The sequence below is a fragment of the Dipodomys spectabilis genome, unplaced genomic scaffold (genome assembly GCF_019054845.1).
Source record: "Dipodomys spectabilis isolate Male_0828 unplaced genomic scaffold, ASM1905484v1 ptg000092l, whole genome shotgun sequence".
Classification (NCBI taxonomy): Eukaryota; Metazoa; Chordata; class Mammalia; order Rodentia; family Heteromyidae; genus Dipodomys; species Dipodomys spectabilis.
In genome coordinates, this window is record NW_024870769.1 from 10,246,633 (window position 1) to 10,265,400 (window position 18,768).

Below are 18,768 nucleotides of genomic sequence, written 5' to 3' on the forward strand. Positions count from 1 at the left end.
TGCTTTCTGCCTCTCAATTTCCTCACTATGAACAAAGACTCAGTAAATATTTGAGAGAAAAGAATGATGACAGAAAGCACAAGAAATAGACTCAAACCTAGCCAAGTTCATCGATGTTCAAGGAAATTAGCCATTACTATAATAGTGTCAATTGTAAACGGTGGGTAAAACTCTTTGAGAAGTGTCAAACTAGAAGACCATCTGGAGGTGACACCAAGAACTGAATGTGAAATTGCTTTCATTGTGAGATATTGACTCAGAAATGGTCTCTCCTGTGGTTATGGGCCTTTGGCTCGGATTTTACAGGGAGCATGATGCTAGAACACAATTAGGAACCAGAGACACCTCCAGGATAGCCCCAGAAAGAAGCTGTTTATCTTGGAAGGTAGTTGCTCTCATCCTAAAGGGTGAAATGTTATTTATAGTGTAAAATATTTAATGTAACATAATATCTTAGGTATTGTTTTACACGGTATGATACATGATAGGAGAACATGCAAGTAATAATATTCCCAATGAATATTTCAACAATGAAAAGTACAATAAAATAAAACACTACAAAACTCTGCAAATATTGATCTTCTGAATTTGTTTAACACACTCACATAGATCTTGAAATAATACTGGCAGCACTGGGGTGGGGGGAATTATGACAAATGTTGTCACTGTATTTTTTTCCATCTTTACAATGACTGTTCCGTTTCCTCAAATGGAAAGGGTGATACTTTCTCAAAGTGAAATACTTGAACCAAGATAAATGCATGGGCTATGCAGAAAACTGAAATGACTTCAAGGAAACCATAAGAACTTTCCCCCAGAAAATACAGAAGAAAAAAATGGCAAGTAAAGGAAAATATCCCAAGAGAGAAATTCGAGAAGAGCCATCGAAATCTGTATTGAAGAATGGAAGCACCTGAAATCAGAGTAGAAGTGGCCACAAATAGAAACTAAGATGGAATGAAGGAAAAGTTCCCTCAGGTTGAAAGAAAAGCTGCGTCTCAGGCTGCCGGGTCTTACCAAAAATGAACAGCACAAATGGAAAAGTGGATAGTGGCAGAATGTATGTGATTATAATACAAAAGTAAGTCTGTTTCCAGCATTACATATGCCCTTAAGTGCCAGATCAGTCTTCACTTGAGAACTCAAAGCCACACCCCTGCAGGCAACACTGCTGGGCCTCCCAGGCCTTAACTGGCCGCCTTCTTCCCCTCTGGGCAGTCAGGCTTATCTCTCTTGACAAGCATGATAGGAGTGTCCTCTCCAGAATCAGGCCTCTTGTACCAGAGCCTGGAAAGCCTCCTCAGCTTCACTGGGGGGAGAAGGGGGGAATGCAGTTGATTGCATTTTGAGGGCGTATGCAGCCCCTCTTCAAGCCAGGACACGTAGGTGTGGTGTGTTTCTTGGCCATGCTGTGTAACCTCTGACAAAAAGAAGAAAGCTATCACTTTGCTAGAACATTTTACTGTGATATTTTAATGTATGGTTCACAGCATCCCACAGATGTTTTATTTGCAATAGAACTAATATTTCATTTTCACCAGCTCTCTACTGCCAACATCTTATGATAGAGTGAGATAACCAAAGCATGTGAGAGATAAATTGAGTTCACAGAGAGAAGGATTCTGAGCCCAACCACTAGAGCCTGCTGGTCTTAGGAAAGTTGGCAACATTGCTCAGGGACGACTACATCAGCCTGACTTGGAATTCATATTCCTGGGCCTATCTAAGACCTACTTAATTCAAATCTCTAAAGGTAGGTGTCAGGAATCTTATTATAAATAAATTCTCTAATGCCCAGGGTGTGTGTGTGTGTGTGTGTGTGTGTGTGTGTGTGTGTGTGTGTGTGTGTGTGTGTGTGTGTGTGTGTGTGTGTGTGTGTGTGTGTAGTAGGCCAAATAATGCAACATCTACCCACAAAGAGTCCAGGTCTCCTCGAACCTGTGATTGTTTACAAAGAAAAGTTCACTTTGCTGATGTGATTATGTTAAGAACTTTGACTTGGGGAGATTATCTTGGATTAGCTGAGTGGGCCCAATGTAATCCCATGGGCCTTTAAGAGTGGAGACACATATTCTCATCTGCAATCACAGGAAAATGTGACCATGAAAGAAAAGATCAGGGAGATAGAAGATGAAAATGGAAGAGGACAGTATCTCAAGCTAAGGATTTCTAGAAGCTGGGGAAAGTGAGGAAATAGATTCTTCATTTGGGTCTCCTGGGTATCAACTTTGATTCTAGCTTTTGATCTACAGAAATGTAAGAAATAAACTTTATGAGGCTGCTCAAATGTGTACAGCAGTAGTAATTTGTTATAGCAGCCACAGTGTCAGGATTGGACATCAGAAGGCTTGTTTCCTAATTTAATTTGTCATCTCATACAAAAGCATTGTCCAGGAGGGACTCGGTGTTCTGACCCATTGAATGGGTGCAACCATAACTGCTTAATCAGAGTGTCTGAGAAGACAATCTCCGAAAAAGAATCCCTTTGCTCCAAAGTTATTAGTGCTCTGTCAGGGTCATTGTCATGACCATTAACTTGACATGAGGAAAAGGATGTGAGAGAGGAGGGTAGATTAATATAGTTCCACTTCTGTGTTACAAAACTTTTAAAAATGTATAAAGTCCAAGTCATCCCAATGACATTTGTCCTATACATTGGGTAGAATGGGGAACTTGTCATGACTATCATTTAGAGCTGTCTTATTCCCTTAGATAAGCCTGATCACATAGATATTCTCCACGTTATAGTCTAAGTAAAAAGAAGGAATGAGCCAGGCACTAGTGGCTCCTGCCTGTAATCCTAGCTTCTCAAGAAGCTGAGATCTGAGGATCATGGTTTGAATCCAGCCAATGCAGAAAAGTATGTGAGGCTCTTACCTCCAATTAACCACTAGAAAACCAGAAATGGAGCTGTGGCTCAAAGAGGTAGAACATTAGCCTTGAGCAAAAGCACTTTGGGCTTTCAGTGCCCAGGCCTTGAGTTCAACCCTTATGACTGATCAGAAAACTAAAAAGAATAAAATGTACACACAGAAACAGCATCCTTGGTAAATAGCAGCATCCTTGGGTACACTATTGGCTCACAGACAAGTAGCACTTACAGCCATCAAAGCCTGGGCACAGCTGTCGCTTGTCCTGTGGTGGTTGGCTCCCACCTGGGAGTCAAGGGGCAAATTATCTGGTAGCCTATGACCCAGTCCTTATGTGTAAAATGTGCCCCTAATCCTTAATGTCGTGGTGACATTTCAATGTGCCCTGAAACTACTTAGGGATAGTTGCCCACTATGGGGATCTCAATATGAATGTTTAATAATATCAATATTAAAGTTTCCATTCACTTGCTTTGGGACAGCCACTCTTCTCTAAGCCACAACTAGGAAACCTGAGTGCTGAATTAGCTAGTGAGAGACAGCCCTAGGATCCATATCTGTGTCCTGCCAACTCTAGCACCAAGGGTTTCCCCAGAGCTCGGCTCTGTTCTCTAGAAGAAATACCAGGACACAGCAAGATGCACTATAGGCATCTGCTTTTCCACCTGCCATGGTGGTCCATTGTGGAACCTGTGCATACTAGAAAGATGCTCTCCTGAACCTGTACCACCTTACCTGGATCACTCCTCCTCCTTCTCCAGATCTTCCAGCCAAAAACACCTCTGGCAGCTCCAGCATCTTCCCAAGCCAGTCCATCATCACTGTCTCCAGCTCCGTGCATGCTGGGCTCGAAGCCTGTGGGGAAAGAAACAGAATTAAATTTTCTGGCTGCTTTGGATAGCCTTTCATCCAATGACAGGTCAAGTGCTGATGGCTCATGTCCCATAATCCTAGCTTCTCAGGAGGCTGAGATCTGGGGATTGAGCTTTGAACATCCATGAGGCTCTTAGTTCTAATTAATCATCAAAAAGCCAGCAGTGGAGCTGTGGCTCAAGTGGTAGAGCACTAGCCTTGAGTGAAAAGGCTAAAAGGACAGCATTCAAGGCCTGAGTTCAAGTCTCAGTACTGGTACAAAAAAAGTGAGATATTTTGTTTGGATCAACTTAACACCCATGAGTAGGAATTAATTCCATGATTGCTATGGTTTGAATGAGTCTCTCAAAGTTCTTGTGCTGGAAACAGAATCTCCAATGACAATGAATTAAGAGGTGAAGCCTTGAAGGATGAGTAGGCCATGGGCCCCTCCCTCCTGAACTGATTAAGGCTGTCATCAAGGGAATGACTCAGATATAACATGAAGGAAGTTTAGCCAATTCCTATGTCACAAGTGCTCTGCCTTCCACCATGTTTTCACACAGTGAGGGATCTTTATTGCTAGGCACAGGTGCCATCGTCTTGGACTTCCTGACCTCCAGGACCCAGAGTCAAGCACATTTCTAAGGTTAACCCAATCTGTGATCTTGTTCCAGCAGCAGAATACAGACTGAGACAATCCTGACTCCCCACTTCCCACAACTCCACAGTGGCAGCAAAGACTCTGCTTTGGCTGTGAGCCTGAGTTCTTCACAGCACCAGCTCATTGCTGAGGGGCACTCCAGGCAAGCAGTACTGATAGCTTCATGGGGAAAACAAGTACCTCCTCTCTCTCCCCTGAGCACTCACTAGATTAGTGACAGGAAGCAATGCGTTACCTGCGTACAAGACTCTGTATGTCTCTATGGGCCCCTACAGACATGGCGACCTCACCCTCCTCACCAAGCCTTCACACAAACTGGGTCATGGGAGGTGAGCTGTGACCTAACTATCTTTGGAGATATCATTCACCATGCAGAGACAGCCATGCATTCTCTAGGGGCTGGGGCTGGAGCAAGGGGCCAGGTATTGCAAAATTGTGGGGACAGCAATAGGATGTAACCTTCCAGTAAATCCCAGATTAAAATCACTCAATCTAAGATGGGCCTCAAATGCCCGAAGCAAATCTCAGTGATGCACTCCTTAACCAAGACTGGCACAGGAGAATTAGCTGGAAGGCACCCACAGGCACCCCAAGAACCTTCCTTCATCTTGCCCTGTTGGGCAGGTACATTCTTGCTCACACATTCATCTGTTTGCTTATAGAAGGAGCTAGAAAATTTGGTGGACCCTCTTCCCTGCACATAAGGGAGTAGAAAGAGCCCAGGATAGAGTTGAGGAAGTAGGCATCATGTGCTTTCATGTCTCATCTTTAAAGTTTTTGGTAACCCCTGGGAGAGAGTGAGGGAAAAGAGGCCATTGTCTAAAAAGAAATGTACACTTGGGCTGGGAAGGTGGCTCAGTGGTAGAGCTCTTGCCTTGCATGCCTGAGGCCCTGGGTTCCATTCCTCAGCACCACATAAGCAAAAAGAAAAAAGCCGGAAGTGGCGCTGTGGCTCAAGTGGTAGAGCGCTAGCCTTGAGCTGAAGAGCTGAGGGACAGCGCCCAGGCCCAGAGTTCAGGCCCCACGACCGGACCCAAAAAAAAAAAAAGAAATGTACACTTTACCTGACCTACGTAACTGTAAGCTCTCAGTATACCACCTTTACCATAACAATTAATTAATTAATCAGTCAGTCCTGGGGCTTGAACTCAGGGCCTGGGCACTGTCCCTGATCTTTTTCTTTCTTTCTTTCTTTTTTTTTTTTTTGCTCAAGGCTAGCACTCTACCACTTAAGCCATAGCACCACTTCTGTTTTTTTCTGTTTATGTATACTGAAGAATTGAACCCAGGGCTTCATGCATACTAGACAAGCACTCTACCACTAAGCCACATTCCCAGCCCACAACAATAAATTTTTTTTAAAGGAAGTTTTCGGTGACCTTACTCTGAGGCCCCTCCCCTTCTCATTGCATGCAGAGGTCAAAGGTTGGCTTGGGGAACCTCTGTCTGCCTCTGGATCTCTCTTTAAGGAGTCCCATGGCAACCAAGGTATTCTCATATCTCTCTGGGCACATCAGCATTCTAATATGTTGCCAGCAAAAGGAAGTGAGGACTTGACCCTTATTGCTTGGGTCAACCACTGTGGTGGGTTCTGCTCCAGCCTGGATCAACTCTAGCTCCAGCCAGAGGACCCAGCACTCACTGTGAAAAGTCATGTGTATCAAACAAGACAGGGTCTGAGACAGAGAGGCATCCCTTCAGGGAAGGGCAGACACAATGACAGATGATACTGAGTCACCCGGAAGGGATAAAATGGCTCTAAACCAGCAGAGCCCCACAAAGCCTGCTGTATTATCTAATGAAAGCTAATGTCATTTGGAAGTGGCCATACTGCCACACCCAGACCAGCGCCACCAGGCTGAGAAGGCAGCCCTGAGTGCCTGCAAAAGAGCAGCACAGACAGCCATGACAGGAGTCAGGGTAGTTGTTTTTCTCATCCTTTCCGGGGCATCTGTGAATCTTATTCACTGAGCATTTGATGACTTTTAGCTGGAAGAACAGGTCCAGGTGGGTGAAGAACCTAGCTAAGTTCAGCTGGTGCTATGAATTCAAAAGCTGATGGTTCTTTCCTGCTCCTCAGGCCCTCGTTGAACATGAGCCAATACCCCAAAGTGCACTAGCTCCCAAGAATTCTGGACCTTTGCCTTGAAGAAGTCCCCCACAATGTGAGCAGCACCAGGACCCTTGACAGCCAGTGGAACCTCTGCTTCTAGACACCAGTATCAGTTTCTCCTGAAGTGCTGGCCTGGACTAAGGACTACCTGAGCAGGGAACTTTCTAGGCATTTTATCCCACAGAGAGAGGAACGGGAGGCATGTAGGCACGTGCTAGACTCTATGCACGGATTTTCTCCCTTTCATCTCCCTCCCGGAGGCACCACCGGATGGAAGGGTATGGGGAAATAGGGTGCTCAGGCTTTGAGAGTGTCGAGAAATCCTCTGGGGGAATTTCTGGCTCTCAGCTTTGGGGCCTGAACTATGAAACTTTGTGGCCTTGTGATTTTAATCCAAACTAAGAACACACACACACACACACACACACATGCATATATATCCATATATCCTAACCTATATATAACATATATATATCTTAGCCTATGTATAGAGATACATAGATAAGTATATATATAGGTTATATGTATATATCAAATATATAAATATAGAGGATATATAATCTATATATGATAATATATATGATAATGCACTCACACACACACACACACACACACACACACACACACACACACACACCCCACACACATAACCTAGCTAGATGCTGGTGGCTCGCAATTGTAATCCTGGCTATTCAGGAGGCTGAGATCTGAGGATCCAGTTCAAAGCCAGCCCTGACAGAAAAGTCCATGAGACTCTTATCTTTGACCATCCAAAAGCCAGAAATAGAGATGTGAGTCAAATGGCAGAGCTCTAATCTTGACTGCAACAAATCAGGTGTGAGTGCAAGGCTCTGAATTCAAGCCTCAGTATTGGCACAGAACAAAACAAGACATCTGTGTAGAACTGGCATTGGGTTATTGGGGCTATTCCAAGAAAATCTCTCTCTCTCTCTCTCTCTCTCTGTTTTCTTTTTTTATTGTGAAAATACTGTATAGAGGGGTTACAATTACATGAACAAGATAATGAGTACATTTCTTATTTCTTATCAATCATTGTAGCCTCCTCCTTTGTTTCCCCTTCCCATCCCATCCTCCCCCCATCCTCCCCCCACCCCCCCACCCAACCCTCCTTCCCACCCCTACCAAAGTTGTAAAGTTCATTTTTGACATAACGACTTGTACGTCTCATTGTTGCAATGGGTCCACCTGTATCCCTATTTAAATGATTTGTTTTTCCCTTCCCCTCCACAAATTATACCGACATCAAATATAGTGAAAGCAGGGGTTATACTGTGGGGGAGGAACATACAAAGATCTCTCTGGCTCTAGACTCTAGAGCCTAGAGGCACCCTTCCTCAGTCTGAGTCCTTCCCTTCTAAGGTAGTCCTGATGGCCACAGGCCACACAGCCCCCTCCTCTCCTCCGATGTGCACAGGGACCATCTCCCATTCAGGGTTCCCACTTAGGACCACTGGGATACTCACCCAAGTGAAGCCAATGCAGCCAATAGCCCCACTCAGCATGTCTGCGAGCATAGCTGGGTATGAGCTGGCCGTGGGGAAGTAGGCAAAGAAATAGGGGCTATGCCAGTGGGTCACCTGCAGGGAAAGAAGTAATCACTCAGTTAGGGAGCCACGTTGCACACAGTTTAGGAGGCCCCAAGTCCCTTTAGATATCTCCAGACCTTGGCTTGGATGTCGTCTCTCGAATTTTCAGGCATCTCACACCTTCCTCCCACACCTCCTGATACCATGTAGCATCCAAACTTCATTTCACTGTCACTACAGTAACTCAGTGACTCTTGGTATACTTGGTATTTGCTAGCTAAGAAGAAATGAAGTCTCCTAAAACAATACAGTGATTTAGGATCTATCCTGGTGCTCTCATCAATGGAAGGCACTGAACCTGATTCCTTTATGTTCAGAGCTGCTCTAACAAATAGCATGTGTGTATGTATGTATGCACATGTGTGTATGTGCGTGTGTGTGTGTGTGTGCGCGCGTGCGTGTGTGTGTGATACCTGGTACCATTTTGGAGGGTTGGTCATGGGGTTTGAACTTAGAGCCTGGGCTCTGTCCCTGAGCTTTTCTGCTCAAGGCTAGCATTCTACCACTTTGAGTCACAGATCCATTTCTGGTTTTCTGGTGAATAATTGAAAGTAAGAGGCATATAATCTTTCCTACTTGGGCTGACTTCGAACCTTAAAGTGAATAGCTAGGATTTCAGATGTGAGCCACCAGTGCCTGGCTCCCCCACCCCCCTTTTTTTTATTACTAGCTTCTCAATCACCATGTGTAAACATCACATTCTTGAGTGACATCAGTTTGGATAAAACACAGTCACTACTACATGTTATAAAGCAGGTACAAGGTGTTTCACCTTTACAGAGTTACGATACGGTACTGTTTTATGTCTGTCATACTAGAGGATATAATTTTAAAGACATCCCATGAGACTTGGTTGTACTTTTCTAGCAGAGGGCTCAGAGGATGGGAGAGCCCAAAGCTCTGTATAGAAATGCACTTTCTTAGGAGTCTTTTTTTGTTCTTATTTTTAATGCCTGAGAGTTGATATTTCTTCAGTTAGTGCAACTTAGTCTCACCACCTCCTCCACACTTTCCTGTGCTTTTCCTGCCTCTTCTAGCCTAGCATCTTTCTGTGTCCCACAGACCTCTCTCCTCCTCTGTCCCATAGATGGACCACTGCCTCCCTGCCTTGCCTCCTGCGTGAACTGTGGACTTGACCCTTCTTCAGCTCATAGGCATCTCATTTGTGCTTCACCCTGGGTCAGACACAGAGAAAGAGCTAAAGGACTAGGGAAGGGGATGAACCACTGACATTTGAGCCTGGGGGAGGGAAGTAGGGATCAGGGTAGCAGTAAGGGCATCGAGGTGGCCATTGGTTGCTATGGACTAAATATCTGTGCCCCTTCAATCCATAGGTTGAAACCTTAACCCCTCCAGAGAATCCTATGTCATAAAGTTGGACCCTTCATGATAGGACTGGGGCTCTTATGAGAAAGAGATCAGAGATTGAGTATTCTCTCTGAATGTGAAAATACAAGAAATCTACTATCTGTAAACCAGGAAGAAGGTTCTGACCTAAACCTACCCCTCTGAGTTCAGTCAGTGGCCAGAACTAGAAAATAAATGTTTGTCATGTAAGCCATCCTGCTTTCATTTACACCTAAAATGTCATCCAAAGTCTGTTAGAGGCTTTGCTCTCCAGGGTAATGGTATCTGGGAAGTGGTGGCACCTTTAAAAGGTAGCACTTAGGCCGGTGCTAGTGGCTCACACGTATAATCCTAATTGCTCAGGAAGCTGAGATCTGAGGATGGAAGTTCAAAGCCAGCCCAGACAAGAAAGTTGCTGATACTCAACCCCAATTAACTACTAAAAAGAGGGAACTGGGCCTGTGGCTCAGTGAGAGAGTGCTTGCCTTGAGCAAAAAAGCTAAGGGACAGTGTTTAAGCCCTGAGTTCAAGACCCAGAACTCCCCCCCCCCCAACACACACACACACACACACACACACACAAAACCAAGGGAGGTTTTTGTGCCACTAGAGGTGGGCCTTGAGGACAATAAATAAGACCCTGGCTGCTCCCTCTTTTCACTTTGGCTTTCCTGTCATGAGGAGAGTGCGCTCTGCCACTGGCTCCCACCATGATAGTCTGTCTTCCCACGGGCCCAAACTGTAAATCCCCTAAACTGTAAACCAAAACAAATCTCTTCTTCCTCTTCTTCTTTTTTGCCAGTCCTGGGGCTTGAACTCAGGGCCTGGGCACTGTACCTGAGCTTCTTTTGCTCAAGGATATCACTTTAGCACTTGAACTTCCAACTTTTTTTGTTTATGTGGTACTGAGGAACTGAAACCAAAGTTTCATGCATGCTACGCAAGCACTCTATCACTAAGCCATATCCCCAGGCCTAAACTTCTTTTTTTAAAGCTGAGTATCTCAGGTACTTGTTATAGTTTCCAAAATATGACTAGGACATTGTCATTTCACAGTCTGTTCAAAGATGTAAATATTTCTTTTCTCTATTAAACTGGTTAAGTATTTATTATACAAGATGTTGCATTAGCAATCAATCCATGGACTATGAAGATACCAAGTCAGGGTGGCTCATCTATGGTCTGGGGGTGTTCAGTAGGTTCTCCTACAGCCATGACCACCCTCAGGTCAGTGAGGACAAGAAGGAGAGAGACAGAGAGAAATGGAGATAGAGACAGAGACAGAGGGATAGAGAGACAGAGATTGAGGTGCAAAGAGAGACAGAGATTGAGGTGCAAAGAGAGACAGAGACAGAGGGAGAAAAATACAGAGAAACACAGAAAGGAATAGAGGAAAAAAGACAGTGACAGAGTGAATGAGAAAGCGAAAGATAGAGAGATCCAGACACATAGAGAGACAGAAAGCCGGAGACAGACACGAGAATGACAGAAAGAGACAAGAGAGAATAACAGAGAGAGAAACAGAGAAAAGAGGGAAGGTGACAGAGAGAATGGGAGAGAACTAAGACAACAAGAGGGGCAGAGAGAGAGATGAGACACAGAGACAAAGACAGAGCTAGACAAGAAAGGAAAATAGAGACACAGAGAGAAACAGAGGGAAGAAAACAGAGGTAGAGTGAATGGGAAAGACAGAGAGACCAAGAAAGAGACAGGACAGAAAAGGAGAGACACAGAGAGGAACAGAAGGAAGAAGATAGAGATAGAACAAAATGAGAGAGAGAGAGAAGGAGACAGAAAGACAGAGAAAGTGAAAAGGGGAGGCAAAGAAAAGAGAGGGAGGGAGGGAGGGAGGGAGAGAAGGAAGGGAGAAGGAACGCCAAGCAGCTGGGCTTGAGGGTTGAGGTAGGGTGACTATTGGTGAATCTCAGAGGCCCTGAGGGACTACACCGACAGGATGATGTATTCAGCGCAGCTGGCCTGGACCCTACAACATTTTAGAGGCCAGGAAAAAATGCTTTATTTTTAAACCCAGAAGACACAGTGAACTTTTAGGTCAAAGGGGAAAAAAAAAGCACCTATACGATTAATGCATCCATCTATATGTCAGGGCACTTGTAAAGTGCAATTTTGCATATTTCTGTGAAAAAAAGGAGCCTAAGAAGACAGTGCCCAGGGCCTGCAGAGGAAGGTCGGGGCCCCAGATCTTCATCTTCTCTCAGCCGCCCGAGAGGCCCCACACTGCCTCTGGCTGTTTCCTCCCTCCCTGCCCCTGGAAACCTGGAGAAAGTGAGAGCAGCTGTGGACTGGGAGAGGGGGTTGGGGCTGGGCGGCCCCAGGCTTGCTCTGTCTCACTGCCATCAATCACAAGCCAGCAGCCGGCGAAGCTGGACAGCCGTGTCCAGGGACCTGGCTCTACAGCCCGTTTCCCAGCTCTGCTCGGCAGTTTGTAATCTGAGCAGGAAGTCTGCAGTTTCTAGTCTCCTATCCCCCAGACTCCTCATCTACCTGACATTTGACTTCCCCTCCTCTGCATGGAGGCTTTATGCTGAGCAGCCTGGTGTATTTGCACAGCTTTCTGGCAAGCTCAGAATCCTGTGCTTACTCAAAGCATAAATACCAATGGAAAATCTCCTGGAAGGTGAAAAATGAGAAGGCTGTGAACTCTGCAGCTCAGAGCCTGAGGCTCAGCCCCATTCGGAGGCCCCAGACCATGGGCCTTTGCATTCTGCCTGAAATCAAGAAACTAGGGTTTTTGTTTTGCTTTGTTTTAAACTCATGGCTTCTCGCTCTTGCTTGGCTTTTCCACTCAAGGCTGATGCTCTACCACTCAAGCCACATTTTCTCCACTTCTGGCATTTTTGCTGCTTAATTGGAGATAAGAGTCTCACAGGCTTGTCTGCCCTGCCTGGCTTTGAACTATGATCCTCAGATCAATTTCAGCCTCCTGGGTAGCTAGGATTACAGGCATGATCCACCAGCTCCCTGCAAGGGAGTTGTTCTTAATGATGCCAGATCCGTCCTGCACTGCGTAGCACGTGCTTGTTTTTCATCAACTTTACAACCACAGAAGTGTTGTGGCAGAGGTGGGCAATCTGCCAGTTCCATCAATGCCAGGCTCGGACTTTGCACAGCATCCGTTGAGTTGAATTGGCCCCCTTGGCAGGTTTGACTACCCTGTCAATGCCCTGACTGATCAGACCAGCTTGCTCATAAAAGCAGGTTCATGGACAGGCTTTTAGATACAGAAAATTACACTGAAAAGACAGGAGGAAGTGACATTTTAGTGCCAACTCTCTCCCCCCTCTGAGGATTGGCAATAGTGACTGGTTCTTTTTACTTCTGACTGGGCTGCTCTGTGCCCTTGGGGCAGAGAAAATGCCATGTTGCTCACACCAAGCAAAATAAAATGTGTTCCTCCATACCTGTGATTCATCTTTTGATTAGACACACAAATGGAAAGGGAGAACTGACTTATCTGTAACCACGAGATTCATTTCTTCTAGCCAGCATTAGATGGAACACTATAGGTAATACATTCTGTCATGGGGCAGGGCCTGAGTTTCTGAAGTCCTTGGAATAAAGCCTAGGCCCTGCCCTGGATGTTAACGTGATCTGAGTTAGAATTGTGGTTCTGTCACTTACTAGTGGATCACCCATGCCTCAGTTTCCTCCCTTGCAAAACATATATGAGAAATATTTAAAAGTTCAATGCCTAGATGCCTCTAATCATAGAAACAAATACATATCGATGGTTGGGAAGTTGGCTCAGTGGTAGAGTGCTTGCCTTGCATGCATGAGGCTCTGGGTTCGATTCCTCTGCCCCACATAAGCAGAAAAAGTCGGAAGTGGTGCTGTGGCTCAAGTGGTAGAGCGCTAGCCTTGAGCTGAAGAGCTGAGGGACAGTGCCCAGGCCTGGAGTTCAGGCTCCACAACCAACAAAAAATAAAAAAATAATATTTATCAAAATGAACTCCAGGAAATGGGAACAAGGTGTTTTTTTTTCTTTGTTGTTGTTTCTGTTTTCTTTTCGTCTTTTCTTTTTGTCTTGCTTGTTCATTTATCTGTCTTTGGGAGGGGATGAAGGGGCACAGAAATGGTGGGATAAAGGTAAACAAATGCAGTAGTGGTACTCACTAGACACTATTTTGAAAACCCGTCTCTACAATTTGTGGGAGAGGACAGGAGAGAAAAACTGAGAGAGACTGAGGGAAGAGGTAACATTTTCCAAAAGACATGTACTCTTCATCTGATTTATGTAACTGTAACCTCTCTGTACATCACCTTTATATGAACAATTTTAAAAATGTCAAAAAAATGAGAAAGATTTCTCTGCAATGCAACCGTTGTATGGATTTGGTAAAATAATGCCCATTGCATGGGACATAGTATGTGTCATATCAGCACATACCCTTCTGTTCTGTGACTGTAAGCACACACCTACCCCTGGCATAATTATCTTCTCAACATCCCGGATGATGTCCTCAAATGTCTCTGGTTCCTGGGGAGCAGTGTCAGGGATCAGCGGCCGCAGGTAGCCAGGTTCCACATCTGGATAGACCTGGCGTCTCTCAATGCCTTCCAGGTAGTCAGCTATATAATCTACCATCTCTTTCCCTCTCCTCCGAAATTCACTTGCATTCATGATGACTGAGATCTGTCAGAGATAAAAAGCAGAAAAATGAAAGCTGCAAAACAGCCTCAGACCTAGAGAGAACACAATTCCAAGCAAAGAGACAGGTTAGGGTCACCTGGGCAGGAATCTCTGCCCTCTGGAGGGCCATCCAACCCTCAACCAGGGGGCTTCCATGTCTGAATAACGTGGACATAATACTAGATTAGCATGTTGTAGCAAAGTAATCCTTTTCTTAATCAGTTACACAATAGATGACAGCATAGCTCCTCCTAATTTCATTTTTCACATTGGTAAAAGACACAGAACCTCCCAGTGTTGGTGGGATGGCTCATGCCAGTCACCCTAGCTATTCAGGAAGCTGAGATTTAAGAACCATAATTTGAAGCCATCCTCAGCAGGAGTTCATGAGACTCTTATCTCCAATAAAATACTAAAAAGCCAGAGGTGGTGCTGTGGCTCAAAGTGGTAGAGCATTAGCTTTGAGCAAAAGAAGCTCAGGGACAGTGCCCACATGCTGAGTTCAAGCCCCAGGACTGGCATTAAAAAACAAAAAAAGACACAGAAACACACATTGTTACCCATGATCTATTCTAATGTTGTTGACAAATACTGGCCCAAGTTCAGCCTCTGCCCTTACCTAACCATTTGACAGAGACAAGCCTTTGAAAGGAAGGCAATCAATTGAGAGAAGGCAACTGGACTTGTTTCCTTCGAGCTAGGTTGTTGTTCTGTGCCCTTCAGGAGAAGAGGCACTACGCTGCCTATTCCAAACAAAATAAAGGTTTGTTTTTTTCCATACATAAAATTTACCCTTCGATAGACACATAGGATGAATGTTTTATTTGCTGGGGGCTAACTTACCTGCAATCAGCCCACCAGGCTTGTCCCTCAGAGCAGCATCCCCACAGTACATGGTAGGTACCATGTACCTTGGGGATAGACCTACCCTAGGAGCTGTGATCTGAAGTGGAATCCGGCTCCCTCATTTACTAGAGGATCGTCTAACTATATGGAAATAACAAAATAGAAATAATCAGCTGTAGACTGTGGCTCCACTTCTAGGTTTTGGGGAGTTAATTGGAAATAACAGTCTCATGGACTTTCCTGTCTGGGCTAATTTCAAATCTTGACCCTCAGATCTCAGCCCTCCTAACTAGCTAGGATTACAGAATAGAAATGCTTTTTTAAAGTAAATAATGCTAACAAGGTGTCCTTGTCCTCTGAAACACACTAAAGCCTAAGAACTAGGAGCTAGACAAAATTAAGAAAGATACGTTTGCTTCTCAGAGCCTCAGGAGCAATTTCTCATGGGAACATGATAGTTATATGGCCAAAACATGACAAAAGAAACAAATACATACCGAATGGCCATTAAAGAAGAATTCCCAGACAAATTCTAAGATGATACCTGGTTGATATTTTATAATTTGTTCTCTGTCTTTTCTTTGCAGATTCTTATCTACCATGACCTTTACAGAATGTGCCTGATGCAAGCCCACAGAGACTTTGGTGCTCATTTTGGAGCTGTTTGATCATTTGTACCTTCAAGCTGGGCAAATATTAGCTGAGAGTTGTGAGTATGATGGTGGTGATGGTTTATGCCTTCTCAGGTCTATGAAAGAGTTTCTGTTGATTTAATCTGATCTGTGTAGTAGCAGCTGCCCGCCACAGGTTTTACATGCAGCCTTTATCATGTGCAGTGAGTCAGTCACCACCCAGGATTTCTGGCTCCATGTCTTCTTACACTAATGGCAGTCAGAGCACACCTCTAAAGTCACATGCTTCAGGAAAATAGGAACAACCTTTAACTCTCTTCAAATGACCCCTCCCTCATGACATTACTTTATTTTCTATTGTAATTTATTCCACTGAGAGTCTTTACTAACTGAGGATGTCCATGGAGGGTCTTCAACAAAAATACCAGGAACTAGACCACAAGAGGTGCTGCTAAGATTTGCTGAATAAGAATGAATGAGTGAATAAATAAACAAACAAAGGGTTTTCATTTTCAAACTTTTCTTTGGTACCAGAACTACGGCTTGGACTCAGGGCCATGTGCTTTCACGTGGCTATTTTTGCTCAAGGTTGTGCTCTACAGCTTGAGCCACTCACTCTTCTATTTCTATCTTTTCACTGGTTAATTGGAGAGAAATGTCTCCCAGATTTGTCTTGTTGGCTTGGTTTTGAACTGGGATCCTCAAATTTCAACCTCCTAAGTAGCTAGGTTTATAGGTGTGAGCCACCAGCATACTGCTATATGGTGTGTTGGGCTCTAGTCTGTATGTTTCAGAGCCCAAACCACCAACTGGTCATATCTTTGCCCCCAAAAGAATCTCAGAGTCAATCACAACTCAACTATGACAGATTTCTGCAATTCTGGGACCCTGATCATTTCCAACACCCTGAGCCTCAGTGTTTACTCTCTGTAGCATGAAGGTGTCCACAGACATAGCCATTTCCCAAAGACTCATAGAAGGTATGACTTGTTTTTGTTTTTATTGGTTGGTCATGGGGCTTGAACTCCAGGCCTGGGTGCTTGTCCCTCAGCATTTCAGTTCAAGGAGAGTGCTCTACCACTTCAGCCACAGTACCACTTCTGATTTTCTGATGGTTAAATGGAGATAAGAATCTCATGGACTTTGCTGCTCAGGCAACTTCGATCCTCAGATATCAGCCTCTGGAGTAGCTAAGATTATAGGCGTGAGCCACCAGCATCTAGTGAGGGTGTGCTCTGGGGTGGAGGGGGAAATCTGCTTCTATGAGAGCTGGGTAAAGAACTTTGGCTGGTGATTGGAAATCTGAAAGTTCCAGAACCATCTAGGCCCCATGTGAGAAAGGTCTTGACAAGCAGAAGGGGAGACCATCCCAGGTGCCCAGTATCTGTATCTGTCCATGGTACTGCCCTCTATCTCACACAGGGCCTGGTTTACTTCAAACCTTGGGACCCTGGAGATTTTGTGCCTCTGGAGACTTTCCTATCTTGATGAAAACAATTGCATTGACTCTTTCTTTCTTCCTTCCTTCCTTCCTTCCTTCCTTTCTTTCTTTCTTTCTTTCTCTCTCTCTCTCTCTCTCTCTCTTTCTTTCTTTCTTTCTTTCTTGACATTAGTCCAGAGAGGAAAGAAACTATAATTTCTATTTCCCAAACCAGTTTCCATCCCCCTTCCAGGATTGTGAGAACCTGTGTCTCTTTTTATTCCCTTGAGCATGTCTATATAAATCCTGTCTTTTTGACCAACATGTTCTCTCTGTGTGCTTCCAATCAAACCATAAGAAGTTTCTAGCCATGTAAGATTTGGACTAATTGCAAGAATGCTTATGTGATACCTTGATCTAAAAAACAAAAAAAAAATCATCCAAATTATGTTTAAGTCTTAAAAGCTGGTTCAAGAATGTAACATGCTCTGAAGGAACTTTATGGGAGCATTTTTTGATGGTGACCATGAAGTGCAGGAATAATCAAAACCAGTGCAGGAAAGGCCTTGGGGTATATACAGACAGGCTGAGGTCAAGGGTACTTCTGCATTGACTGTGACCTTTAACCTTGTGAAGGCTTCCTGTGGGAGTCTGCAAAGTCCAGGCATGCTTGAAATATCTCCCTAGAGTGCTGCCCTAAGCAGAGGCTGCCCTTGTTGGGAGGAAAGAAGGGATATAAAGAAACTCTCTCCATTTCCTGCTCAGTTTTTTCTATAAACTTGAAATAGTTCTGTACATCTTTTAAAAACTTAAGTAAAACAATAGCTGAGCCAAACAGCCTCATTTTCTAGCTTTAGAAGCTTCGTCAGCTCCTGCTCAGAGACATAGTTTTACTTTGCACGTCTGCTGTGGGGCTCCACCAATGTGTTCATTTGCAAAGTGGAAATTTCTGGAACTCTGGGTTCAGTGTTGTCTCATGGAGATTTGGCTCACACTAGTGAATTCATCGCACGAATGGGCTTATCATTTCATTAGATCAGAGCTAGAAGTAGAGAATTGTTTTAGAGCTCAGACCTGTGTTCATATCTAACCACTGTTCTGGATTGTCCCTCAGTCCGCTGAGGAACTAGTCCACTTGCAGCGCTCGTGGAGCTCTTAGGAATGTCAGTGACTGAAGACACGTGACTCAGGTGCATGTGCCATGTATGAGCTTTAACTACGGCAGAGTGAGAAAGTTCACAAGGACATGGGTGGGAAAGAAACTGAAGTCACAGGAACCAAAAATCAAGTGCTCTGGGAGATGCTTGTGGCTGCACGAGAAATAGGGGAGTTTTCCAGAATTTTCCATCCTGCCTTTTCACTCATCAGCTGGGTGACTTCGGGTAAGAGGATGGTGAGGAAACTTTCTCAGTGATACACCCCTCTTCTTCCCTCCTTCCACCTAGACCAGAAGGTGGAGTACCACAGCTGGCTCTGCTCCCCAGGGCCAAGGCCAGACATCTTATCAGGAGGAGGTTGAGCAGGGAGGGCTGCCCTTTGCCTTCCAGCAATCCCCCAGTTGGCAAAACCCTCCCAGAAACCTGGGGTCATGGCAGCCAGAGACACACAGCCCCCAAGAGTCAGAAAAGAGGGAGAGGGGGCTAGATCTGCAGGCAGAGATCAAAGGATGGTGTTTTAACTCAGTGCTTTGCTGGATGGACACTGTTTTCTGTCATTATTCTACAAAGGAGGAACTTGAAATCTGGAGACATACAAGGCCTTGCTGG

The 18,768-nt window shown here is 44.7% G+C and overlaps 1 protein-coding gene across 1 annotated transcript in view; it reads right to left on the reverse strand.

Moving 5' to 3' along the window:
- Positions 1–18,768, reverse strand: part of Ddc (dopa decarboxylase) — a 101,086-nt gene that overhangs the window by 68,193 nt on the left and 14,125 nt on the right. The window contains exons 2-4 of the mRNA XM_042685075.1: positions 13,895–14,107; positions 7,984–8,097; positions 3,606–3,725 (exon numbers count right to left, since the gene is read on the reverse strand). Of these exons, the coding sequence (XP_042541009.1) occupies positions 3,606–3,725; positions 7,984–8,097; positions 13,895–14,095 (435 nt within the window). The 5' untranslated portion in view covers positions 14,096–14,107. The remainder of the gene's footprint in view (positions 1–3,605; positions 3,726–7,983; positions 8,098–13,894; positions 14,108–18,768) is intronic.